General features: G+C 44.9%; 1 protein-coding gene across 1 annotated transcript; it reads right to left on the minus strand.

Annotated features, from left to right (window-relative positions):
* On the minus strand, window positions 1-27,327 carry LOC118634161 (protein L-Myc-like). The gene is given in 8 exon segments (XM_036268485.1): window positions 1-180; window positions 182-457; window positions 526-641; window positions 26,383-26,446; window positions 26,502-26,612; window positions 26,660-26,773; window positions 26,881-27,042; window positions 27,202-27,327. Coding segments are annotated over 8 exon segments (1,149 nt in total).
* Between the last annotated feature and the right edge of the window lie 618 nt (window positions 27,328-27,945).

Genomic DNA, 27,945 nt, shown 5'->3' on the forward strand with positions numbered 1-27,945 from the left:
TTAGTAGCCACTGAGGTACAAGGTTCTTTTTTGCTGCTGCTGCTGCTGCTGGCATCCGAGCTGCGTCTCCTCCAGGGCACCCTCTTCTCGCCCTGCCGACGCCTCGCTCAGGACCCTCACGCTGCAGGCCTGGGAGCAGCTGGCCAGGGTGGGTACTGGGTGCCGCGGGGCCAAGAACCTTTGAATGGAGAGCATTCTACCGTTTGTGCTCCAGGACGTTGTGGTTCTTCCTCTTGGTCACATCCTCAGTGTCAGAACTGACAGGTTTGGGGTGGCAGGGAGCCTGGCTTTCTGTAGGCAGGGGGCTCACAACCTCTTCATGTGCCTCATCTTCCCTTTCCTCTGGGCATCTCTCTCCAGAGCCTCTTCTTGGGGACCTCTCTGGAGCCCCTCCTGGGGAGCGGCTCTCTGGAGGAAAACGGGCTGTATCGCTGTGCTGTTGCTGATGGATAGAGATTGTTGACGGATGCAGATTGTTGACGGATGGAGATTGTTGACGGATGGAGATTGTTGACGGATGGAGAGGTGGAAGTGTTCCATGCAGGGGTCCAAAGCATCAGCTTCCACTAAGCTGATGACCGGCTTCCATTCACTTAGGGACTGTCTCTTCTCCACTGTCACGATGTTGGTTTCTTCACCCCCTAGACCTTAGGGCTCTCGGACCCTAAGAGGTTGGGTATTGGGCTCGTCCAGAGGACAGGGGACAGCAGGCTTGGAGGCTGGGAGCACAGTCCCAGGCAGCAGGTGCTCAGGGTGACTCTGGGCAGCCCAGCAGCCTGCCCACATGCATTTAAGTTTTCTTTTACTTTTTTAAAAAATTCATCTTTATTGTTGAATGTATTACAGATGTTTCTCCTTTTTCCCCCATTGACACCCTCCTCCCCGCTCCCGCCACCACCCCCCCGCTCCGCCTTACCCCACACTGTCGTCTGTGTCCATTGGTTATGCATATATGCATGGAAGTTCTTTGGTTTATCCCCCCCATCCCCCTTCCCTTTAAGGTTTGTCGGTCTAACAACCAATTTGTACTTCTTGATCCCTTCACCTTTTTCACCCATTTCCCTCTCCCCCCTCCCACCTGGCAACCAACAAATGTTCTCTGTATCTATGAGAATGTTTCTGTTCTGCATGTTCATTTTGTTTGTAGATTCAATTGTCGATAGATATGTATTTATTGCCATTTTTTTGTTCATATTTTTGATCTTCTTTTTCTACAAGAAGACCCTTCAAATTTTCATATAATACAGGTTTGGTGGTGATGAACTCCTTTAACTTTTTCTTGTCTGGGAAACTCTTGATATGTCCATTGATTCTAAATGATAGCTTTGCAGGACAGAGTCATCTTGGTTGTAGGTTCTTGCTTTTCATCACTCTGAATATTTCTTGCCACTCCCTTCTGGCCTGCAGTTTCTTTTGAGAAATCAGCTGAGAGTCTTATGGGAGCTCCTTTGTAGGTAACAAACTGCTTTTCTCTTGCTGCTTTTAAGATTCTCTCTTTGTCTTGAACCTTTTGCATTTTGATGATGATGTGTCTTGGTGTGGGCCTCTTGGGGTTCATCTTGTTTGGGACTCTGTGCTTCCTGGACTTGTATGTCTGTTTCCTTCACAAGTAGGGGAAGCTTTCTATCATTATTGTTTCAAATAGGTTTTCAATTTCTTGCTTTCTCTCTTTGCCTTCTGGCACCCCCATAATGTGAATGTTGACACACTTGAAGTTGTCCCAGAGGCTCCTTACATTGTCTTCATTTTTTGGATTCTTTTTTTTTTTTTTTTTGTCGTTCTGATTGGGCATTTTTTGCTTCCTTATATTCCATATCGATGGTTTTCTTCTTGTCTTTGCCTACTCTACTATGAATTCTCTGTAAATTACTCTTTATTTCAGTTAATGTCTCCTTCATTTCTGACTGGTATTTTTGTATGCTCTTTAGGCCCTACTAAGTTCATTGAAGTTCTCACTAAGTTCATTGAACATCCTTATAAGCAGCCTTATCTACACCTATTAGATTGTTTATCTTCATTTCATTTAGTTCTTTTCCTGGAGTTTTGTTCTATTCTTTCATTTCAAACATGTTTCTTTGTCTCCTCATTTTGGCTGCCTCCTTGTGTTTGTTTCTATGTAGTAGGTAGAGCTGCTATGTCTCTTGGGCTTCCTAGGGTGGCCTATTGTTGTAGGTGTCCTGTAGGGTTCAGTGGCACAGCCTCCCTGGTCTCCCAGCTGGGCCCTTGAGGTGTACCCCTCGTGTGGACACCCTTCTGTTGTAATTGAGTCTTAATTGCTGTTGGCACATCAATAAGTAGGTTTTACTCAGGCTGATCAGCTGCAAGGACTGGCTGTGCCCACTACCCACTGACCTCTGACTACTTTGGATGATCAGCTGTGCAGGGGCCCACCACACAGAGCAAGACTCTGGTACCCACTGAGTCTACTCATTGAGTGTGTCATTTGTGGAGGTGGTTGGGTGGTGGTGTTTCGATGTGGTCTGAAGCTGTCCACTGGGTGTGCTGGCTCTGGGACAAGGTCACTCTCTGCCTGTGTTCTATCCTGGGGCCACCTGGCATAAGCTACAAAGTGATCTAAAGATGGCTGCTTCTTGTGCTGGGCTTGGAGGTGCCCAGGCAAAGCCAAGTTGTGAACCAAGGCTGGTTGCTTCTAGTGCCAGGCCTGGGGCCACTTAAAGAGAGGTATGGGGCTGACTGAGACCAGATGCTGCTTGTTTGAAAGAATTTAGGAAAACCTGAAGCAGGATCCAAGACAGGCCAATCCTATGGTAAAGCAACTGGCAACAGCTTGGGTGGGCTTGAAAGCAAGTGGGGCGGGGCCTCAGGGAATCACCAGGGTGGGGCAACCAGTGTGAGCCAGGTTGCTGGAGTCCCAGATATGGCTGCTGTGTGCTGGCCTTGTGGGGGAAGAGCTCACCAAAGGAACCAAGGCCTCTGACAGCATGTCTGTCCAGGAGAAAGCTGTCTCTCCAGCCGTTGCCCTAATGCCAAACAACTCATTTCTTCTCCGTATGTCTCTGGTGCCTTTCAGGCTGCCTCCCCAATGCTGGAGCCTGGAGGGTGCGAGTCCGAGTAAGTCTGTGTGCGGACCCTTTAAGAAGAGCTGCCTGGGGCTCCAGCCACCTCAGCCTCCCTCAGCCTCAGTTCCCGCTGGTTTTTACAGCCAGAAGTGATGGGGACTTCAATTCCCGGCACTGGAACCCTGAGCTGGAAGCCTGGTGTGGGAGGGGGACCCCTCACTCCTCAGGGAAGACCTTCACAGACGAGGTATTCTCCTGATTTTTATCTGCCATACATGGGTGTGGGACCAACTCGTCCACACCTCCGCCCCTCCTACCGGTCTCCATGTGGCCTCTTCAATTCCGTAGTTATAGGACTTTCATTCAGCTCGATTTCAGGCAGTTTTGAATGATGTTTGTTCTGTAGTTTAGTTGTAATTTTGATCCTAAATTTTATTTATTTATTTATTTATTTATTTATTTATTTATCCTCACCTGAGGACATTTTTTCATTTTTGTTCAGATAGAGTGGGAGGGAGAGAGAGGAAGTGAGAGAGAGAGAAACATCGACGTGAAGGGACACATCGAGTGGCTGCCACCCGCACAACCCCAAACAGGGCCGGGGACAAACTGCAACCAAGGTACGAGCCCTTAGCGGGAACTGAACCCAGATCTCTGTGGACCGCAGGCTGACACTCTAACCGCTGAGCCAAACTGGCCAGGGCCTAAATTTTATTTTCCAATCACAGTTTTTATTCAATATTATTTTGTATTAGTTTTAGGTGTACAATTAGTTTTAGGTTAGACAATCACATACTTTGCAAAGTGGTCCCCTGATATTTCCAGTACACACCTGGCACCGTATATAGTTATTACAATATTATTGACTGTATTCCCTATGCTGCCCTTTACATCCTCATGGCTAATCTGTAACTACCAATTTGTATTTTATCGAGTGCCTGTTATGCCCTTGGCCAAGCCCCCACCCTCAAGGTTCTCACCTTTTCACCCAGTCCCCCAGTCCTCCTCCCCTCTGGCAAATATCACTCTGTTCTCGGAGTTTGTTTCTATTTTGCTTGTTTATTTATTTTGTTCTTTATATTCCACATGTAATTGAAATCATATGGTATTTATCTTTTTCTGTCTGACTTATTTCACTTAGCATAATACCCTCTAGGTCCACCCATGCTGTTCCAAATGATAAGATTTCATAATTGCCCGGCCGGTGTGGCTCAGTGGTTGAGCGCCGACCCTGCACCAGCAGGTCGCCGGTTCGATTTCAGGTCAGGGCACATGCCCAGGTTGTGGGCCAAATCCCCAGTGGGGGGCATGCTGTGTGTATGAAACATCCCAAGAAGGTATAGTTAATATACAATTTACCGTAGTATAATTCATAGTTTCATTGCCTGAAAAATTAAATGCCCTAATGTGTCTACATAAGGATACATTCAAATAATGAAAAGGGAAGGTTTTCCTCCCATGAAAATAAGTCCGAGACAGAGGAGCCTGCTATAGGAAAGCTTTGCAGACACCCCTTCTGTGTGCGACCCGTGGGTAAGCCCCCTTACACTGCAAAGGCAGTGTCCAGGTTCCAAAAATGTCAAACTGAAGCTTCCCTCCTTCGGAGCAGCTGTGTGCTGTGTGCTACGCGCATCCCAGTGGCGGTGGATACAGTGTTGCAATATCACACATTGTTGGGGGGCCACGGGCCCTGAGAACCTTGAGGGTGGGGGCTTGGCCAAGGGCATAACAGGCACTCGATAAAATATTTGCCAAATCAACGAGTGAATGAATGAAGGCATGCCAGGTGCTCAATTTTCCCCGTGCAGTTTCTAAGACCCCATTCAATCCTTAAGAAGTATTTACAAGATATGAAAAGATATAATAACTAGACTAGATGGATGTAGGAGGCTCAAACCCTCAATTTTTAGCTAAATGCATGAATCATCCGTGTAAAAAAAAAAAAAAAAAAAAAGGGTGTGTCCCATGATCTGGTTTGAGGTTAATCTGCTCCTGTGACCTAGTTATTTTAAGTAGTCACAGGCATCTGGAAGCAAGTACACCAAGCCACATTCAGCAACTCAGAAGGAAAGGAGAAGTGAGACATTAGATGGGTGCTGTGCTTAGAGGTGCTACAGCCTTGGAACATGCATTACAAAGTCAAGCAGAAGAGGAAAATACCTTGGGTTCCAGTTGGAGCCACGTTTCTGAGGCAGCTGGTGACAATACAAAGCATGAGACAGGGCATTTGTTTTTCCAAACTGTCCCCAGTGTCTAATTTCTTGCACCATTCACGTCTCAATCGCCAACACTGGGTGAATTAAAAGAAAGATGATCAATGCTTCTGTGGTTTTGAGCGACCTATCCTTAAACTGAAATTGGCAGTTGGACTGTCCAGAATGCGCTGGCTGAGGGGTCAGTCTGTAGAATGTCCTGGGAGGAAGTGTGGTAGAGGGGAGAGAATTACGGCTTTGCACTGAAGCCGTCTCGGGATCACACCTCAAATATGTCACTTGTTAGCCTGATCTTCCCCAGGCCAGTCATTTAAGCATTGGGTTTCTCATCTGTAAAGATGAGCAATAGCAGGGCACACTTACTATGAGAACTGCAAGGATCAAATGAAATGCCATATATAAAACGTCTCACATCTAATAGGACGTAGCGCAGTACACCTGAGTCTCACTCTCTTCTCTTCCTTTCATCCCAAACCCTGCACATGCCAGATAAAAAGTTATGGTAGCTATATACAGTGGAATATTACTTGGCCATAAAAAAGAATGAAATCTTTTTTTTTTAAAGTATTTTTTTCTTTATTGATTTTAGAGAGAGAGGAAGGGAGAGGGAGAGAGAGATAGAAACATCGATGAGAGAGAACATCGATTGGCCGCTTTCTGCATGCCCCCCATCAGGGATTGGGCTCACAACCTGGGCATGTGTCCTGACCAGGAATAAAACCGGCGACCTCTTGGTGCATGAGTCGATGCTCAACCACTAAGCCACACCGGATGGACAATTGTGAAATCTTATTATTTGCAACAGCATAAGCTAAGTGAAATGAGTCAGGAAGACCTTAAAATCCCACCACACCCTCCCTAGTGAATCAGAAACAGATAAGGAGTTGGGGTTGGCATGTATGTGAGTTAGGATGGGGGGATTATCCTTCCTGGGCTGCAGTGGGATTGTCAGTGCCCCTATCTTTGGCTTCCCATTGGGCAGGAGGCCAATTTCTTTCAGTCTGGAGGACCAGGCACAGTAGACTTCTTTTCCCAGCTTTGAAGGTAACCTTAGGGCTGTGTGACCCAATGTCTGGTCCCGCTGTGTGATGCTGGGACTTTGGGAGCTGGACAGAGACCCTCCCTTCTCCACATCCCACCCACTCCACCCCGACCTCCATCTCTCCGTGTCAGATTGTGGTCAAGTCTCAGACAATTCTGGAGAAAGTGTGACTCACTGCAGTGGCCATTCACTTATAACCGAGAAACAGTGAACGATGGACAGAGGAGGAGCCCGTAATTCTTCCCCATGATAACTGCTCTCACCCCCAGTCCTCAACCAGCCACTGGCAGCACCAACCAAACACAGAGGGAAGGAGCCCCTGTCTCTCAGTGGACTCTAAAGATGAGTACTAGGTGTGCGTGTGCACGCGCGCGTGTGTTGAAGGTGGAGAGAGCTACTGTGCTACCGAGCCCCAGAGCGCTTGGGGAGGCCGAGCAACAAGTCACTTGGAGACCAGCTCGTTGGGTCGGCGGGCACTTGCTTTCGAGTATTGGTTGGCAGTTCAGATAAACTTCCAGACCCGCACACACGTTCCCACTCCCAAAAATGAATGTGTTACTGTGTACTTCCACCTACCCCCACCTCCACACCGTCCCAGGGCTTGGTCTCTGACGGGACGCGACAGACGCGGTGATGGGTGTGAATGCAGAGATGACTTGTCTTCGAGCTTCGCTGTTTTGACAGATAAAACACCTGCTGGGCATCCAAGCATGTGACTTCTGGTTTTCCACCAGCTTTTCTGTGGATGGAGCCCAAGTTTCAGAATCACTCCCGTCTGCAAGAAAGGACATAGTACCGCGACAGCCTACAAAGGCTGTGATTCGGCTTCAGTTTTCCCTGCGACAGGCAGGAACGAGAGAAGGGGCTGACATGAGGGTGATGCTCCATGGGAAAATGTTATGGCTGTCTGTTGTCTTTCACACAGCTCTTTGGACCACACAGATCCTCTTCGATTCCTGTGTCCAGTCTCACCCCCTTTCACAAAACTCCAGTATTTCAGAATGAACTGGAGGCTTTCGAAGACTGCTGATTTCTAGCCTCCTCCATCCAGATCCATTCGATGCAGGTATCAGTCAGGGTGGCAGACTTTGCCCCCAACCACCCCACGGTTACAATGGCTGAACAAGAGAAAGTTTGTTTTTCATGCCACAATCCACTATGGATCTGTTTCACTCAGTCATTCCGGGACCCCGTGCAGTGGTTTTGTAACTCCCGTTGTTACCAGAAAAGGGACCTGTCCTTGGCGGGTCTGTCTAGGGCCAGCTGGCAGAGTGTGGGTTCTGGACTTCATGCTGGAAAATTTTCACAGCATGAGTCCAGGTGACCATCAGGGAAGGTTTGTTAAAGCTGGGGACAGTGGAACAAGGAAGGACTTAGCACAGAAGAAGCAACAGGACAGCCTCGGCTGGGCTGCACTAGCTCTCTGGGAAGTCAGAGAAAAAGGGGCCCTGGGGACAGGTTTAGGGGTTAGCCTGGGACGAGCTGTTGCTGCCCACTGCTCCCCTGGTTGCAAGTCTCGCGGGGCCCCTTAGCATGTAGGAGATGCCTGCCTGTGGGGGAAGAAGGGGGGAAAGGGAATGGTGTGGGCTGCTCCCCAGAGAGAGCAAGTGCTGGGGCCTTTGTCTTGAGGTTTTTATTTCTCTCTTTCAGGTGAGAATCTTAGGGGAGGTCTCGGGAGGGTTTCGCAGAATATCCATCAGTTTTCCAGGTGTGACTTTTCAGGGTCCTGGTCACCGCTGATTGGTCAGTGTCAGGGCAGAGGGTCGTTAGTCATTGCATCCGGTCCTGGTGTCACCCACCTGGTTTTGCTGCTTTTCTGGGTGCAGAGCTGAAATACAACTGAGGCCCCGATGTCATCTCTAGGGCGCTGACCTTCTGTGTCCGCTGAGACGCTGCCAGTGTGTTCCGCTCTCTGGCTCAGTTTCCCTGTCCCACTTGTCCTGGCTGGCTGGCCTGCCTCACTGTGACCTTGCAGTCCTTCACTGCGTCTCCTGTGATCATCCACCACATCAGGGCGTGCAGCGCGGGTGTGGAGGAGACACACCTGCTCTCGGTTGCTGCAGCGGAGGCCACCGTCCCTTACACTCACATTCCCGCCGGCAGAACCAGTCTCATGGCGCCTTCCCTACGAAGGCCTGGGAAGCAGTCCAGCCGTGTGCCCAGCAGGGAAACGGACTCGAAGAACTAGCCAGTCTCAGTCCTGAACTTGGATGAGAACGTAATACATATTGGTTACATGAATCCTTGGGAATTGTAACAAAGATGGCTTGCAGCCCATTTTCTTGAGAAACACCCATCTATAGACCCTTGCGTGAGCAATAGCAAGCGGGTGCTAATTTCAGATCGTGGACGCTGGCTGCTAGGGCGGAGATGTAAATACACAAAGCAAACACGCACCCTGGCCCTATTCCCCCCTTGTCTGCAGCCATCGCTCCCCCAGCTGCGGCTCAAGTCCACCAGTCCACACCTCAGGGACTGAAGGACACTGTACATCTCTCTGGGACTCCGGCTCTTCACGTATAAAGTGGAGAGGTGAACACATTACATCAAATAAGCTAGTTGAAGGGCCTATTACGGAGCCTGATGTACATTAGGTGTATACTAGATATTAAAACTACCTTTCAATGATAAATTTAACAGCTTATGGGGATCTAACACGATGACTATCATAAGCAATACTGTCATATATATTTGAAAGTTGCTAAGAGAGTAGATCTTAAAAGTTCTCATCACAGAAATAATTGTAACTTTGTGGGGTGATGTATGTTAACTAGATTTACTGTGGTAATCATTCCACAATATATACTTATATCAAATCATTACATTGTATGCCTTAAATTATTACAAGGTTATATGTCAATGATATCTCGATAATACTGGAGAAAAATTGGAGTGAAAATTAGAATTTTGGAAAACCTGTATGTACCACTGAGAACTTGATAGTTAGACAATGCTTAAAGACTTTGCTGATGAGAACAGTAATGGTATTAATTAATAAAATTTTTTGACATTATATCATCAAATGTCAACACTTGGAAGATCTGCATAACTCAGTGAAGCAATATTTTCAAAATGACCATTGTTTAAAACAATTACTACTTGGTGAATGTGTTAGTCATAGTTCAGCTTATCTGTGAAAGAAGAATTAGTCTATTTTAAACTGTTGAGAAGATTTTTCTTATTTAACTATAAAATGTCTGCTTCAATTTTTTGTTTTATTTATTTTGTTCATTTGAGTCCACATATAAGTGAAATCATATGGTATTTGTCTTTCTCTGTCTGACTAATTTCTCTTAGCATAATAACCTCTAGGTCCATTCATGCTGTCAAAAATGGTTAACTCGCATTATTTTTATGGCTTATTAATATTTAATTGTGTGTGTGTATTACCACTTTTTTATTTACTCATCTAGTGATGGGCACTTAGGTTGCTTCTATATCTTGCCTATTGTAAATAACACTGCAATAAACTTAGGGGTGTATATATTCTTTTGAATTAGTGCTTGGGGTTCTTCAGATACTCAGCCAGAAGTAGAATCAGAGTCATAAGGCAGTTCCATATTTAATATTTTAAAAATTACTGTTTTCCATAGTGGCTTCACCAATCTACATTCCCACCAACAGTCTATGAGGGTTCCCTTTTCTCTACATCCTCCTCAGTACGTCTTATTTGATGATTTATTGATGATAGCCATTTCGATGGTGGGATGTGATGTTTCGTGTGTTTTTTTTTGGTACGTGTCCCTAGTGGGAACCGAACCCAGGACTCTCTGGTCCATGAGCTGAGGCTCCAACCGCTGAGCCAAACCGGCCAGGGCTCTCATGTGGTTTTAATGTATATTTCTTTGATGATTAATGATGTTGAGCATCTTTTCATATGTCTATTGGCCATCTCTATGTCCTCTTTGGAGAGATGTCTATTCAGGTCCTTTGCCCATTTTTTAATTGGATTGTTTGTTTTTTTGGTGTTGAGTTGTATGCGGTCTTTACAAATTTTGGATATTATCCCCTTATCAGATGTATCATTGGCAAATATCTACTCTCATTCAGTAAGTTGTCTTTTTGTTTTTTAATTGTTTTCTTTGCGGTGCAAAAACTTTTTAGTTGATGTAGTCCCATTTGTTTGTTTTTTCTTCTGTTTCCCTTGCTCAAGAAAACACATCAAAAAAAAATATATTGTTATGAGAAATGTCTGAGATTTAACTGTCTATGTTTTCTTCTAAGAGTTTTATGGTTTTTAGACATATATTTAAATATTTAATATATTTTGGGGTTATTCTTGTAGTATATGGTGTGAGAAGGTGATCTAGTTTAATTTTTTTGCATGTACCTGTCCAATTTTCCCAACACCATTTACTGAATAGATTGTCTTACCCCCTTGTGTGTTCTTGCCTTGTTTGTCAAATATTAATTGCCATATAGGCATGGATTTATTTCTGGGCTCTCTATTCTACTACATTGATCTATATGTTTATTTTCATGCCAGTACCATACTGCTTTGATTACTATAGCCTTATAGTATAGTTTGATATCAGGTAACATGATACATCCAAATTTATTCTTTCTTCTCAGGATTGCTGTGGCTATTCAGGGTCTTTTGTGGTTCCCTATACATTTTTGGAGTATTTGTTCTAGTTCTGTGAAATACATCATTGGTATTTTGATAGGAATTGCATTGAGTCTATAGATTATTTGGGTAGTATGGACATTTTAATGATGTTATTTATTCCCATCCATGAACATAGTATATAATTCCATTTATTTGTATGTTCTTAAATTTTTTTCTTCAGTGTTTTATAATTTTTGAGTGCAGATCTTTTACCTTCTTGGTTAAAATTTTTCCTAAGTATTTTTTTAATGCAGTTGTAAATAAGATTTTTATTTTCTTTCTAGTTTCTCTTTCTGATAGTTCATTATTGGTGTATAAAAGTGCAACCAATTTCAGAATATGTATTTATTTTCTGCTGCTTTACTGAATTAATTTATTAGTTTAGTTCTACTAGTGTTTTGGTGGAATCTTTAGGGTTCTCTATATACAGTATATGTCATCTGTAAATAATAAGAGCTTTACTTTTTTTCCAATTTGGACGTCTTTTTTTCTTCTTCTTTTCTGATTGCTGTGGCTAGAACTTTCAGTACTATGTTAAATAAGAGTGAAAGTGGACATTCCTGTCTTGTTCTTCATCTTAAGAGAAATGCCTTTAGTTTTTTCCTGTTGAGTATGATGTTAGGTGTGGGTTTGTCATATATGTCCTTTATTATGTTCAGGTATGTTTCCTCTATTTCCACTTTGCTGAGAGTTGTTTTTTATTAATCACAAATGGGTGCTGGATCTGGTCAAAAGCTTTTTCTGCATCTCTTGAAGTGATTATATAATTTTTATTCTTCATTTTGTTTATGTGGTTTATCATATTAAAATATTTGCAGATATTGAATTAATCATGCATCCCAGGAACAAATCCCACTTGGTCATGGTGTATGACCTTTTTAATGTATTGCTGGATTCAGTTTGCTAATATTTCATGAAGGATTTTTGCATTATGTTCATTAGGAATGTAGGCCTATACTTTTCTTTCTTTGTAGTATGTTTATCTGGTTTTGGAATTAGGATAATACTGGCCTCATAAAATGATCTTTGGAATCCCTTCTCTTTTAATTTTTTGGAATAGTTTGAAAACGATAGATGTTAGTTCTTCTTTGGATATTTGGTAAAATTCACATGTGAAGCTATCTGGTCCAAGACTTTTGTTTATTGAGAGCTTTTTAATTATTAAGTCAGTTTTGTTAGTTGTAATCAGTCTGTTTAGATTTTCTGTTTTATCTTGATTCAATTTTAGATGATTGTTTGTTTCTTGGAATTTATCTGTTTCTTCCGATGTCCAATGTGGTTTATAGTTGTTTGTAATTTTTTTTTAATCCTTTGTATTTCTGTGGTGTTAGTTTTTACTTCTTCTCTTTCGTTTCTGATTTTACTTACTTGAGTCCTCTCTCTTTTTTCTTGGTGAGTCCAATTAAAGATTTATCATTCTTTTTTTATCTTTTTAAAGAAACAGATCTTGGTTTCATTGATTATTGTATTGGCTTTTTAAAAAAGACTCTTTTTGGTTTCCTTATGCTCTGATCTTTATTATTGCTTTTTTTCCCTACTCACTTTAGGATTTGTTTGTTGTTCTTTTTCTAGTTCCTTTAGGTGTAAAGTTAGATTGTTTATTTGAGATTTTTCTTATTTCTTGAGGTAGGCCTATAATGCTATGACTATCCCTCTTAGGACTGCTTTTGCTGTGTCCCATAGATTTTGGCTGTTGTGTTTTCATTTGTCTCAAGATATGTTTTGATTTCTTTCTTGATCCCATTGTTATCCCATTCATTGTTTAGTAACATTTTATTTAGCCTTCATTTGTTTGTATGTTTTTTGGGTGTGGGGGAGGTTGTAATTAATTTTTATTCTCATACCATTGTGTTCAGACAAGATTCTTAACATTATTTTAATCTTCTTAAATTTCTTGAGGCTTGTTTTGAGTCTTAGCATGTGGTCTATCTTAGAAAGTGTTTCCTGTGCACTTGAAAATAATAAATATTCTGCTGTTTTGGAGTGAAATGCTCTAAAAATATCAATTAAATCCATCTGGTCTAGTGTTTCATTTAAGGCCACTGCTTCCTTGTTGATTTTCTGCCTGAAAGATCTATTTATTGATGTCACTGGAGTGTTAATTAAAATCTTCTACTGTGACTGTATTACTGTCTCTCTCTCCCTCTTTGTCCGTTGAGATTTGCTTTATATATTTAGGGTTTCCTATGTTGGGTATATAAATGCTTGCAAGGGTTATATCCTTCTGTCATATTGATCTCTTTATCTTTATATAATGCCCTTCTTTGCCTTTTATTATAGCCTTGTGTTAAAGTCTATATTGCATGATGTAAGTATTGCTACCCCAGCTTTTATTTTGATTCGACTTGCATAAAATATATTTTTCCATTCCTTTACTTTCAGTCTCTGTGTGTCTTTTATTCTGAGGTAGGTCTTTCATAAACAGCATATATAAGGGCCTTATTTTCTTATCAATTCAGCTCCCTTATGTTTTTTTATTAGATCATTTAATCCATTTACATTTAAAGTGATTATTGATAGGTATATATTTATTGCTATTTTATTTGTTATAACTAAGTTCCTCTCTTTATTTTTTTCCTTTCTTCTTTTTAAAGAAGTTCCTTTAACATTTCTTGTAATACTGGTTTGGTGGTGATGAACTCTTTTCATTTTTTCTTGTCTGGGAAGTTCTTTTTATCTGCTTTAATTTTAAATAATAAGCTTGCTGGGTAGAGTAAGTAGTCTTGGTTATAGGTCATTACTTTTCATCACTTTGAATATTTTGTGCCAATGCCTTCTTGCCTGAAATGTTTCTGCTGAGAAATCAAGTGACAGTCTTATGGAGGCTCCCTTGTAGGAACTGTCTTTCTCTTGCTGCTTTTAAGATTCTCTCTTTGTCTCTTTTAAAGATTTTTTAAAATTGATTTTTAGAGAGAGAGAGCAATGCTGATATGAGAGTAAAACATCGATCGACTGCCTCCTGCACGGACTCTACCAGGCATCGAGCCCATAACCAGAGCATGTACCCTGACTGGGAATCAAATCAGCAACCTTTCAGGGCACGGGACCATGTTCAACCAACTGAGCCACACCAGCCAGGGATTTTCTTTTTAAAGACTTTTTTTTAATTGAATCTCTTTGTCTTTAACCTTTGGCATTTTAATTTTGATGTGCCTTAGTGTGGGCCTCTTTGGGTTCTTCTTGTTTGGGACTCTCTGCTCTTCCTAGATTTGTTTGTCTTTTTATTTTACCAGATTTGGAAAGTTTTTAGTCATTATTTCTTCAAATAGGTTATCGATCTCTTGCTCTCTCTCTTCTCTTTCTGGTACCACTATGATGCAGATGTTGTTACACTTGATGTTGTCCCAGAGGTACCTTAAACAAACTATGCCTATTTATTAATTTATCGTTGAAAGTATTACAGATGTCCCTCTTTCTTCCCCGTTGGCCCCCTCTTCACCGCTCCACCCCTTCCTTCTTTCCCTAACCTAATGTCTGTGTCCAGTGGTTGTGCATATATGCATATAAATTCTTTGTTTATCTCTTCCCACCCCATTCCACCCCTCATCTCTTTGAGGTTTGTCAGTCTGTTCCCTACTTCCATGACTCTGGATCTATTTTGATCGACAGTTCATTTTATTCATGATGTTCCATAGATAAGTGAGATCATGTGGTATTTGCCTTTCTCTGACTGGCTTATTTTGCTCAAAACTATGCTCATTTTAAAAAATTATTTATTTATTTTTGTTGCTCTGATTGGGTGTTTTCTGCTACCTTGTCTTCTAAATTGCGGATTCAATCCTCTACTTCATCTAACCTGCTGTTGATTTCTTCTAGTGTATTCTTCATTTATGATCAGTTCTTTTTTATGATTTCTATGTCCCCCCCCCCTTTTTTTTATGGTTTCTGTCTCTTTGTTTAAGTTCTCACTGAGTTCATCCATTCTTCCCCTAAGTTCCTTAAGCATCCTTATAACTATTCTTTTAAATTCTCTATCTGGTAGATTGCTTGCCTCCATTGTATTTAAATATTTTTCTGGTAATCTGTCCTATTCTTTTATTTGAGGCATGTTTCTTTGTATCCCCATTTTGGCTACCTATCTATATTTGTTTCTGTGTATTTGCTATGTCTCCAGTCTTGGTATAGTGGCCTAAAGCAGTGGGTGTCTTGTGGGGCTTAGTGGAGCAGTCTTCCTGAACACCTGAGCTGGGTGCTCTAGAATGTCTCTTGTGTGGGTTATGTGAACTCTCTTGTTGTAGTTGAGACTTGATTGCTGTTGGCTCCTTTGTGGGTGGGGTTGAGCCTCAGGATGGACGACTATGAGGATTACCCACAACTACTAAATAAGATTAATTCTTGTAAAACACAGCCTGAGTCCTAGTAAATACTCAATAAATGTTTATTGTTGTTGTGTTATCATACTATCATCAACTTTATTGATAGGTAGCCAACTGACCATTCATCCTGATGGTTATCTGAAAGACAATCCTTTCATTGTTGGTAGTAAAATAGTATAAAAAGAGAAAAAGGATTTAAGAGTAACAAACAAAATACTATATAAACTCTATTTTAATGGAAAAAAACTATATTTCTATTAAAGGGACTAAGCAAACTAAAAAACTAGATAATAAATATTATTCTATAATTAGAACTTGTCTTTTATTCCACATACAAAATACTCAGTGTCTATTACTTTGTGGTGTCAATTATTAATTTGGATTATATAATCTATAAAAGAAAATTTTTTCATACTTCAAATATATGTTCCCATATATACTTTTTCCTGCTCTATTTATGTATAATTGAAAAATAAAATTATAAGAAAAAAATTTACAAAGTACTTAGCAGACAACTGGGCTTCTCAGGTTTCAGGGGGAATGATGAGATCCATAATCCAGGAATAGATTAGGCCCTTGCTACTCCAAATGTGGTCCACAGAGCAGCAACATTTTCATCACTTGGAGTTGATTAGAAAAATGCAGAATCTCAGATCCCACCATAGGTCCACTGACTCAGAACCCCCTATTTAACAAGCCCTGCCAATTCTCTCATTTAATAAGACATGCGTATAAAGGTTTGAGATGACCTGGGATAGAGGTCATCTGCAACCACCGAGTCCCTGCATTCGAAGGAGACACAGTGAGGGCACAGAGTGTGAGGGGTGGGCGCCAACACAGATGGCGCAGAAAAGAGCCCATGATGATAATCATGCTGGGAAGGAATAACTTCCTTGACCCAACAGGCCTGTTGGGTACCCTTGACCTCCTAGTTAAGAGCCCCGTTTTGGAGCTACCTCTCTCCTTTGTCCCTCATCCAGGTGTTTGGTCCATATCCCGTTGGGACCTCTCGTCTATCGTTCCTGAGAAAAGATGTCTCTTCTGGGCATTCTGAGGTTGAGGGGTGGTGATCAAGGACAGACGTGGGCCCAAGAAGTGAGACATGGACTGAGTTTTGGAGCTTTTACAGTCTAGTTGGTGATTCTAGAGGTGATGTGGCTCAAAATAGTTGTTGTGGGGGTGGCACAGTTGTCATAGTGATGAAAGGTTGAAAACAGTTTAGACAAGATGTTGAAATAATGGGGAAGAAAACCACCCCAGCACACATTCTTTGACTTGTGTGTAAAGAAGTCATAGCCAGCTCTCCTGGGGCTGGGAGGAAGCCTAAGTCAGCAACTGCAATGATAATGCATTTGTGATCTCTGTCTCTCTCTCAAGTTATCTAAATCCTGGTAAGTAAAATAAAGACAAACACACTAGTGACCTTTTATTTGTATAGAGCTTTACAATTTACATAACATTTTTTAGCCATTTATTTATTTAGCAGATGTTTGTTGAGCATATACTATGTATCAGAAACTGGGTCACGTGCTGGGTTATAACAGAGGAGCAAAACAGACATAGGCATGTCCCTCTGTGAAATTGATGCTCAAGTAGTTTACACTCAGTGGGTTCAGCTAGGTTTTATTGAACATATACTTTGTGCTAGTCACTGTGCTAAGCACAGGAGCCCCAAGGAACCCTCATAATGATTCTCTGAGGTTGGCACCTTTATTTTCTCCTTCACCCAGATAAGTTTCATAGGAGTGCCAAGGCTCCAACATTCAAGTGACTTGCCCAAACAGAGTTACATAGTTGTTGGTGGGCCAAACGAGAGTCCAAGTTCATGACTCTGAGATGTGCATCATCAGAAGTTTGATTGGCACATATTCTGGCAAGGACAGTGGTGATGCACCTTGACGGTTGAGTAGGGTGTTGGAGACAGAGAAGAACACTCCAGGAAGTGGGGCATGAGTAAGTTGGAGAAAGTATCGAAGAGACAGTGCCCCATGGGGAAGGAGTCACGTCTGGACTCAAGAGCTGAGGGTCTGCCAGTGAAGACCGCCTTTGAGAAATGACAGACACGCCCATGGTGGCTGGAGCGAGACATCTGAAGGTGCTGTGGCTGGACAGATAGGATTGGAGAATATCGGAAAGGGACTCGAATGGCACTTCAAGGAGTTAGTCCTTCACCCTCTAGGCGGCAGGGAGCCATCTACACATGGGAGAGCGATAAGGCCAATTTCTGTTTACATAAGATCACGCCCGCAGGAAAATGAACAGGAATTTGGCACAATTTGGCACAATTTGGCAGGGATGGTGAGCAGTAACAAAAATGATGGAAAACTTCGTTGGAAAGCTGTTGCTATACCCATTCCCAGCCCCCACCCCATTGCTTGGTGAGCCATCCACTGCTTCTCAAACTGCAATGTTTATTTGAATCCCCAGGAAACCTGTTTAAAATGCAGATTCTGATTGAATAGATCTGGGATGGGGGTGAAAGCCTGCATTTCTTTCTTTCTTTCTTTCTTTCTTTGATACGTGCCCCTAGCGGGAACCAAACCCAGGACTCTGGTCCACAGGCTGAAGCTCCAACCACCGAGCCAAACCGGCCAGGGCAAAAGCCTGCATTTCTAGCAAGATCTCAGGTGATACAGATGCTGCTTCTCTGGGGACTCTGCTGGGTGCAGCAAGATGTAGAGAATCATGACAGCATGCAGAGGAACACAGAGCCCCTACCACACGCCAGCCCCTTGCAGGATGTGTTCAGTGCTCTTAGTGATAACCAAGAGGTTATCATTTACTGACAAAGGAGCTGCAGCTCAGAGGGGTTAAGTCGCTTGTTCAAGGCCCATAGACATTTTAGCTCAGTCTCGCTGAGTCACTTTTACCACACAGAGCTAACAAAATGCAGCCAGGCAGTCCATGAACTTCTCATTACATTTAAATTCTTTCTTCAGAAAGCCGGTCACCACATACTGACCACGAGAAAGTTGCAACCATTACTCATATCCAGAAAGGATGGAAGAAGCAGTTTTCTCCATCTGTCTCGTGACCAGGACGGGTGCCTTTAAGAAACAGCCTGCATGACACTAGGTGGAGATGAGGAAGTCCAGCGGGTGGGAAGCCAGGTCCTTGATGCCGGCGTCTGAGGCAGTGTCTCGCGCAGGGGGGCCGAGGGGTGGCCAGCAGCCGTGATGAGCCGGCTGCAGTTTTCCGTGTGAACTCTCGTCCTTAGGGACAAAGCCTGGTCGGCAGCCCAGGAATGTCTCCTTTTCTGCTGTGGGAGATTCCAGGATGCAGGGAGTGCTCCAGTTGTTTTAACTAATCAGCGATTGCGACATCCATGCCTGGGCTTTCCCACTTCCTCCGGCCAGATCTGTGAAGGAATCAGATGTTTCAGAAATGAGAATGTTTAGGGTCCAGGCTGAAAACCCCACGGGAGCAGCCCGAGGCGGAGGCTGGGGAGGGTGCCCACTGTCTCTCTTTGGCCTCCAGGAGAGGCTCACCATCACTGGTGCGGGCCTGGCCGGGAGGGCAGGCAAAGCAGACTCGACGCACAGGACATGCTGGGGCACCGACCTTCGGAGCCCAGTCCTGGGGGCACAGCAGGCTGTTGTGTGTGACCTACCAGCCGCAGAATCACCTCATGCCTCTTACAGGTGCCCAAGCTCACTCTGGACCTAATGAATTACAATTTGAGAAGTGAGGATAGATCTTCATTTTAAACAATATTTTAAGAGGATTCCTGCCCTGGCCGGTTTGGCTCAGCGGTTAGAGCGTCGACCTGCGGTCCAGAGAGACCCGGGTTTGGTTCCCGCTAAGGGCACGTACCTCGGTTGCAGTTTGTCCCTGGCCCTGATTGGGTCGTGCGGGTGGCAGCCACTTGATGTGTCCCTTTCATGTCGATGTTTCTCTCTCTCTCTCTTCCTCCCACTCTATCTGAACAACAACAACAAAAAAATATAAAAAATAAAAAAATGTCCTCGGGTGAGGATAAAAAAAAAAGAGGATTCCTATCCACTTTGAAGTTGGGGAACTGCTCATAGCCGCCATTAGAAACCTGGCGAACATGGAAATCCAGGGGAAAGCATATAAGCTCCAGAGGCAGATAAACCCAGGTTTGTGCCCTGTCCCTGTAATCAGTTGCATGATTTTGTGACAATTACTTGACCTCGTTGACTCCCACCTGTAAGTGGGTTTATGATGCTCTCTGCAGGTGGTGGTTGTGAGCGTCCCACAAGACCCTGGGTTTGTAATTCCTGCTCCATGTCAGGTGTCAATAAATGTTTATGGACTTAAATTCAGCATCTCTCAGGCCCCGGTCTTGTTTTTCGTCAGAATAGCCTCAGCTCATCTACTGAAGACACTTACAGTTGGTGGGAAGGGCATGGAGACAGGAGAAACGTGGATGATGTAGTCGAGTTTTTCTTCTCATCATATTTGCCATTTATAAGCTTTGAGAGGGATGTAAAAATCAGACACTCAGCTGCCTGGGACAAGAGCTCACTCTAGCAAGATGCATTTGACCAGGAATGGAAAAAAGATGGATTGACCTTATACTCCACCAATTTGGGGCAAACATGAGGCCCCAAATAGTCCCCCAAGGTGGCACAGCTCACCGAAAAAAATGAAGGTGACCTTGGACTGCATTACTACAAGTATAAGGGGTAAGGGATGAATCTTTCTCTGTTTGTCAGAACAGCCTTGAGACCTTCCCACACTGTGCGTGGGAGTGAGGGAGAGTAGGTCTTCTCTTTAGAGAGGAAATAAGGTAGTAAAAAAAGTGAAGACCATATGTCTGAAGTTGTTTGGGAACTAGAATGGCTTAACCTAAATAAAAATAAACAATACAATTGCTGTGTGTAATGATCTGAAAGTACAAGTTTGGGAAGTAGGCTGAAGGAACAGAATGAGGAAAAAGAAAGGAAAACATCGGTGGCACAGACATCAGTTCTCCAGACAGAAGACCCTTGATAATAGCTGCTGCCAGTACATCAAAATGCTTTCTGTCCTCCGTCCCCCGACAACCCTGCCAAATAGGCATTCTTTCCTCCATCTCTTCAGATGAGGAAACGGTGTCAGCAAGAGGAAGTGACTTGGCAAAGTCACATTGATCAGGAGGGGTGATCTTGTCCTACTGTGCTGGGCTGTCGGACAAGTACAGGCACTTGAAAGTGGAATGTGTTGCCTTGGTAGTGAGTTCCTGGTCGTTGGAGGTGACCATGGAAGAGATTTAATAAAAGGAGTTTAGTTGATCCCAATAAAACCCGTTTAGTTTAGTGAAGAGCTTAGACTCTAGAATTGTAGGCCACCTTAGTAATTCATTTGCTGAGATTTTCTTCTGCTGTGTCATAGACCTACTATACTCCCAGTGCTTGTCACGGGGCCAGGGACCTGTTAGTGAGGGCCCAACAGGTGAAGCTTTTATAACAGGCCGGAGTCCGTCGTGACCGCCTTGAAGGTCCTCTGGTCCTGAGAATGCACAGACAGTTGTCCCCTGCCTGTTAGACACGGGACGAGCCTTCCTTTCTCCATCCTTGAGATTCCCTTGGAATCCACTTTGAGTTTAAGGATCTACTCCCACACGCTTGCCACCTCTCAAGAGCGCACTCTGTAATCTCAAACTTAGTGTGAAGGGTTTCCCCACTGGGTTAGAGCCAGGATTACCAGTGAGCACGAAACAGTAACACCTACGGATGTGGCAGGTGTATTGCTTCTTGAAGCAGAAAGAGCATGACTTGGACTTTGAATCTAGTGTTTCTCACTGCTTGATGGAGATTTTATGCAAATCACTTAATACCTTTGAGCCTCATTTTGCAAATTATTGAGTGGATTAAAATCACTTAAAAAAAACTGTGCAGAATCCTGAAGGCCAGACATATGCGTAGAACTGTGCATTTGCTCAAGAAAGATCTGGAAAGACCCTACGCTCTCACCTCTGGCTGACTTGAGGCACTGAGCAAGCAGGGAGTAAAGACTAAAGTGGAGTTGTGAACACCTAGCCGATGCTGAAGGTTTACTCAATGCACACACAGAAGCCTTCGGCAAAGACTGGGAAACTTATTATTTCCAGGCAACTAAGCTAGCTGAGAAGAGATTTCAGTGGCCAAACACGAAAAAAAAAAAAAAAAAAAAAAAAGCAAACTTCATAGAATTAGTGCAGAAAGGTCATTAAACAAACACACACAAATAATAACAAAGCTTCGGGAGGAAGGAGACTCTGATTTTGAGACATGAAAAGAAATAAGAATGTAGGACATATACATGGGGGAGGGGGAGAGTGGAAGGGAGAAGTCAACACAAACTATCCTTGGGGAAGCCAACACGTTGCACTGACTTATGAAAGACTCTACTTTTTTATTATTAATTTATTTTATTTTATGTTTTCCTATTGCCATTGATCTCCTCTATGCCTTCTTCCACCTCCCCCACCCCCCACAATGACCACTGTTGTCCATGCATTCTTCCTTTTTTTTCTGTTTTGCTCAATCTCTCCACCCCCAGCACCCCCCTACCCCACAGCAGAGTTATCTGCCTGCTCTCTATCTATGAGTCTGAGACAAAGACTTTAAACTAGGTTTTCTAACTAGGTTTAAAAACTAAACAAAGTATCAAAAGAACTAAAAGAAAGTGTGGGAATGGTGTCTCACTCAAAAAAGAATATCAATAAAGATATACAGAAATTATTAAAAGCAACCAAATAGAAATTCTGACGTTGAAAATGACGGTAACTGAAATAAAAATTGACTAGAGAAGTTCAGTAGCACATCTGAGCAGGCAGAGGCAAAAATCAGGAAACACAAAGAGGGGTGTATTGAAATCAGCCAGTCTGAGGAACAGAAGGAAAAAAATGAGAACTTTGAGTGTGGAACACCAAAGATTTCACCAATGTATGTGTAATGGGAAAGAGACAGAGTGGGGCGGGGTGGGGAGCGAAGAAGGAGAAGGGGTATTTGAAAAAGTAGTGGCTTAAAAATCCCCAAATTTGACGGAAAGCTTTAATCTACACATTCGAAAAGCTCAACACAGTCCAAGCAGGATAAACTTACAGAGATCCACACCACGACACACCATAACCAAACTGTCAAAAGCCAAAGCCAATGAGGTAATTTAAAAGCAGCAAGAGTGGCTCAGCCAGGCGGCTCAGTTGGTCGGAGCATCGGCCTGTACAGCAAAAAGTGCACCGGTCAGGGCACACACCTAGGTTGCAGGTTTGATCCCCGATCAGGGTGCGTACCGGAGGCAACCGATCAATGTTTCTCTCTCATATGATGTCTCTCTCTCACTCCCTTCCTCTCTCTAAAAATCAATAAAAACATATACTCCAGTGAAGTGTTTTAAAAAAAGACAGCAAGAGAAAAGCAATTCATCACATGTAAAAGATCCTCAATAACATGAAAAGCTGGCTTATCATTGAGAACTCCACAGGCCAGGAGGCAATGACATGATTTGCTTACAATGCTGAAAGAAGAAACTATTGATCGAGAGCTCTACCTTGGACAACATGGTCTTTCACAATGAAGGAGAAAGTACGACTTTGCTGCTAGCACACCTGTTCTAGAAAAAATGCCGGAGAGAGTACTTCAGGCTGAAACAAAAGACACGAGGCAGAGGCGGGAGTCTACGCGAAGAAATAAAGAGCATCAGTAAAAGTAACGAGGTAGGTCAATACAAAAGACAGTATGAGAGTATTTTTTATCTGTCTTTTCCCTCTTTGTATTGTATTGGTATTTTTTTTTATTTCTATTTTTCTCCTGTGTGTTTTAAGAGACAATTCTATAAAGCAGTAACAATAAATATGTGTTGGTAGACACACAATGTATAGAGATGTCATTTATAGGACAACAATAACAAAACAAAGGAGGGTTATTGAATGAAGTTATATGGAAATAAGATTTTTGTATATTATTGAAGTTAAGTTCATTTTAATTCAAACTGGATTGTTATAAATCAAGATGTTAACTGTAATCCCCAAAGCATGCACTAAGAAGATAATTTTTAAAAAGAATAGTAAAGACAAGGGAATTTGAGTGGAGCATTTAGAAATGTCTACGTATCACAAAAAAAGTTATTGAGGAACAGAAAACTAAAAAAAGACACGAGAAAAAATAACAAAGTGGCAGAATTAAATCCTACCTTATTAATAATCACATTAACTATAAATGAATTAAACACTAATGGAAAGGTTGCATTTGGCAGGATTGATTAGAAAAACATGCTCTTCCGTCGGCCTGTGGTCCAGAGAGACCCGGGTTCGGTTCCCGTTGGGGGCACATACCTCAGTTGCAATTTGTCCCCGGCCCTGGTTGGGTCATGCGGGTGGCAGCCACTGTATGTGTCCCTTTTACGTTGATGTTTCTCTCTCTCTCTTTCTTTCTCTCTCTCCCTCCCACTCTATCTGAACAAAAAAAATGGAAAAATGTCCTCGGGTGAGGATAAAAAACAAAATAAAACAAAACAAAAAAACATGCTTTTCAAAGAAAACGTAAAGGAAAATACAGCCCTGGCTGGTTTGACTGAGAGGTCAGGGCGTCAGCCTGTAGACCAAAGAGTCCCGGTTCAATTCCGGCCAAGGGCATGTACCTCGATTGCAGTTAGGCCCCAGCCCCAGTTTGGGTTGTACAGGTGACAACCAATCGATGTGTCTCTCTCACATTGATGTTTCTCTCTCTCTCTCTCTCTCTCGCTCGCTCTCTCTCTCTCTCTGCCTCCCAGTCTGTCTGAAGATAAATGTAAAAAAAAGAAAGAAAATACATGGATGGCCAATAAACACGTGAAAAGACGCTCGACATCATTAGTGATCAGGGAAAAGCAAATCAGACCACAGTGAGATACCGCTTCATACCCACAAGCATGGTTATAATAGAGAAGATGAACGACTGCAAATGCTGGTGAGAATATGAAGAAATCTGAGCCCGCGTGAGTTCCCTGTGAGACTGGAAAATGATGCAATCTCTGCAGAACACAGCTCGGTGGTTTCTTCTCCAAGAGTCAGACGCAGAGATGCCATGGTACCCTGTCGTCCTCCTCTGGGGCACTACCCCAGAGAACTGAAGACACATGTTCACACAAAAACTCCTGTGTGAATGTTCATAGCTTCACTGTTCACAGTCGCCAAAAAGCAGAAACAACCCGAATGCCCATCAACTGGTGAATGGATACAATGTCACATGTCCATACTGTAGAATGAAAAGGAATCAAGTACTGATACATGTTGCAGCAGGACACATCCTGGAAACGTTGTGCTAAGTGAGAGATGCCCATAACCAAATGCCACATGGGCCTCTGAAATGTCCAGTGGAGCCAAGCGGTCGGACAAAGCAGACCAGGGCTGCCAGGTGCCGGGAACAGGAAACATGACCACGAATGGACACAGGTTTGTTTTCAGAGTGATGCAGATGTGCCAGTATGAAATGGATGGTTGCACAACTTGGCAAATGTACTAAAACAACTGCACTGGCCAGTTAAAAAGGGTGAATAGGATGGTGTGAATAATAGCTTGATTTTTGAAAAAGCTATTAGGCAAGGTATGCAGTGATCTACACCCCGGAATATTACTTGGAACATAAGTGGTGTTCAGTGGATGTGTTTTTTTTTCCATCTCCCACTGCGTGCTTTAAGACGTCAGTCTGGACTGCTTCAGTCTGAGAACCTCTGCCAGGTGATGTCAGCTTATTGGACCGGGAAGTCAACTTGATCTTCTCAGTTTCCCAAAAGCCTGGTGTCCCATTGGTCTCAGCTCCCTTTCACGGTTTACTGGCGGACGTCAGATGCTCAGAGCTGGAGATCAGCCTACCGATCTGTGGGTATTTTCCAGCCCTCAACTATCATGCCTGGGAGAGGATGCAACATGCCGAGGCCGAGACCGACCCGAGCCCCTGCCTGCCCTTGGGCGTCTGGCCAACGTCTTGCCTTCCTGCCTCCTCTGCCAGCGTCCCCCAGGGCCCTGTTCGGAGCTGACAGGGTGTGACCAGGGCCCAGCGAGGCTGAAGTCTGTGTCTTTGAAAATGTGTGTGTAGTGGCCCAAAAGGAAAAACGCAAGTGCCACCCCCAACCCAGCACAGCCATCCTCAGCTGCGGACAGGGACAGAGAGGAGCCCTGCTGTTCCCCGGGAGGACAGGGACAGAGAGGAGCCCTGCTGTTCCCCGGGAGGACAGGGACAGAGAGGAGCCCTGCTGTTCCCCGGGAGGACAGGGACGGAGAGGAGCCCTGCTGTTCCCCGGGAAAGGGCGCGGCGTTCCCCTCCCCAGGCCTCCCTGGAAGGGACGTGTTAGGACTGAAAAGCTCATTCCCCCGCTCTTCGACACCCTGTTTTTATTCTCTGTGATGGTCCACCCAGAGGTGGGCTTGCTGGACCCCATGACAGCTCTATTTCACCCTTCCGAGGACCCTGCATGCCGTCTTCCATGATGAACGAACCGACTCACGGTCCCACGGGCAGCGCTGGGCCACCGCGTCCACCGGCCTGCGACAAGGGTCTCTGAGCTGCGGGGTGACGGCCAACCCCACGGTGCGGGGGAGAGCTCAGGACAGTCTTGATTTGCATTTTCCTGCCCACTAGTGATGAGTGTCCTTTCATGGACCGATTGGCCAAAAGCATAAAGAGCGACAGCAAACATAACTAAGTGGGAACACATCGCACCAAAAACTTCTGCTCGGCCGAAGAGGCCGTCATCCGTAACGTGAAAAAGCAACCTATGAAATGGGAGGAAATGTTTGCAAGTTATACATCTGCTGAGGGCTTAATTTCCAACCTGTATAAAGAACTCAAACAATTAAATAACAACATCTGTGGGGATGGCAGGGGATCGTGGTGGAGAGGCCATGGAGGGTACATGGTGATGAAACAAATAAAATAAAATAAAAATTAAACAAAAATTCAATTATAAAAGGTCGTTTTGTTTTTTTTTTCTAAAGAGATGCTCTATTTTGGAAAATAAATAAATAAAAAAGGATAAAGGAAGTGAAGAGACATTTTTTCCGAAGAAGAGCCCAAGTCTTGATGTAAGAAAGTGAAAGGGGAGCTTCCTTCTCGGGGATGACTTGTACTAGCGAGGAAGGTTCAGTTTCCACTAGTGGGTGTCATGCCTGGGAAAGGGGCCAAGGGAAGGAGGAAAGAGGAAATAGAAGAAAGGACTTCGGTCAGGGGAAGAGCCCATGATGTTGGGGGGCAGGTTGGGGTCTTAGCTGATTGCTGACCCGAGAAGAGGACCTGGAATGTGATGTTTAGCTGTTTGTTCTCCTGCGTGGTGACTCCTACAGCCTTTGGGAAGCAGGTGGGAGAGCCCAGCCGGCCACTGGAGACCCGGGGCCCACACTTGCGCGCGGGAGAGGGGCGCGGGCACGTGGCCGGGGACCCGGGGTCCACACTTGCGCTGCAGGAGAGGGAGCGCGGGCACGTGGCCGGGGACCCGGGGTCCACACTTGCGCTGCGGGAGAGGGAGCGCGGGCACGTGGCCGGACACCCGGGGCCCACACTTGCGCTGCGGGAGAGGGGCGCGGGCACGTGGCTGGACACCCGGGGCCCACACTTGCACTGCGGGAGAGGGAGCGCGGGCACGTGGCCGGACACCCGGGGTCCACACTTGCGCTGTGGGAGAGGGAGCGCGGGCACGTGGCCGGGGACACGGGGTCCACACTTGCGCTGCGGGAGAGGGAGCGCGGGCACGTGGCCGGACACCCGGGGTCCACACTTGCGCTGCAGGAGAGGGGCACGGGCACGTGGCCGGGGACCCGGGGTCCACACTTGCGCTGCGGGAGAGGGAGCGCGGGCACGTGGCCGGACACCCGGGGTCCACACTTGCGCTGTGGGAGAGGGAGCGCGGGCACGTGGCCGGACACCCGGGGTCCACACTTGCGCTGCAGGAGAGGGGCACGGGCACGTGGCCGGGGACCCGGGGTCCACACTTGCGCTGCAGGAGAGGGAGCGCGGGCACGTGGCCTGAGGTGGAGGGAGGGCGAGCTCAGGGCAGCATTTCCGACTGGAAAGTGAGCAGAGCCCCGTGGAGAATGACGCACCTTGAGAATCTGGTCCTGGGAGGTGGCTAGGCTTCGTTCACCTGTGTGGGTTATGGCACGGCGTCGAGGAACGGTGACCCCTGGAGGCTGGTGGACACAGTCCTGCGTGCCCGGGCTCTGAGACATGTCGGAGGCCGTGTGCGGAGGACCGAGCTGAGCACGCAGGGGGCGGAGGGGCATTTAGTACCGGGGAAGGAACAGGTGGGGACTCGGGAGTCTGGGATGAGTGGCTTCAATGAGCTCATCCAAGGTAATGTCCTGACACACAGTTGAACTCTAACGCATTCTGGAAGAATCTGAACAGAGGAACTAAGGCTGCAGAATGGTTAGAAGTTATGATCGGGAAGGAGGGCCCAGAGCAAAGGACCGGCTAAGTCTGAGGGGCAGACAGGACAGACGGGAGAGGGGCGGTGCTCAGTACCAGGCTGGGGTGCAGGCAGCTAAACCTCAGGCTTGATCTCTACGGAGGGGCGGGGCTCAGTGCCAGGCTCTGGGGGAGGCTCAGTGCCAGGGAAGGGCATGTGTTCAGGCCTGGGAAGACAAAGGCCAGCGATGGGAAGGACTCAGTGCCCAGAGAGCGGAGCTAGTCCCAAGGATGACTAACTCCCTAGACGGGAGGTTAGGTGGTCACATTTCTGCAGGAGCTCAGGGACCAGGAGAATGGAGGCTGGGGCCAGGATGGCCGGGGAACCGCCTGCCATGGGGCCTCAGAGCTCTTGAGACCTGGCCACCTGCTCCCACCGC

Source organism: Molossus molossus, unplaced genomic scaffold, assembly GCF_014108415.1.
Source record: "Molossus molossus isolate mMolMol1 unplaced genomic scaffold, mMolMol1.p scaffold_m16_p_19, whole genome shotgun sequence".
Taxonomy (NCBI): domain Eukaryota; kingdom Metazoa; phylum Chordata; class Mammalia; order Chiroptera; family Molossidae; genus Molossus; species Molossus molossus.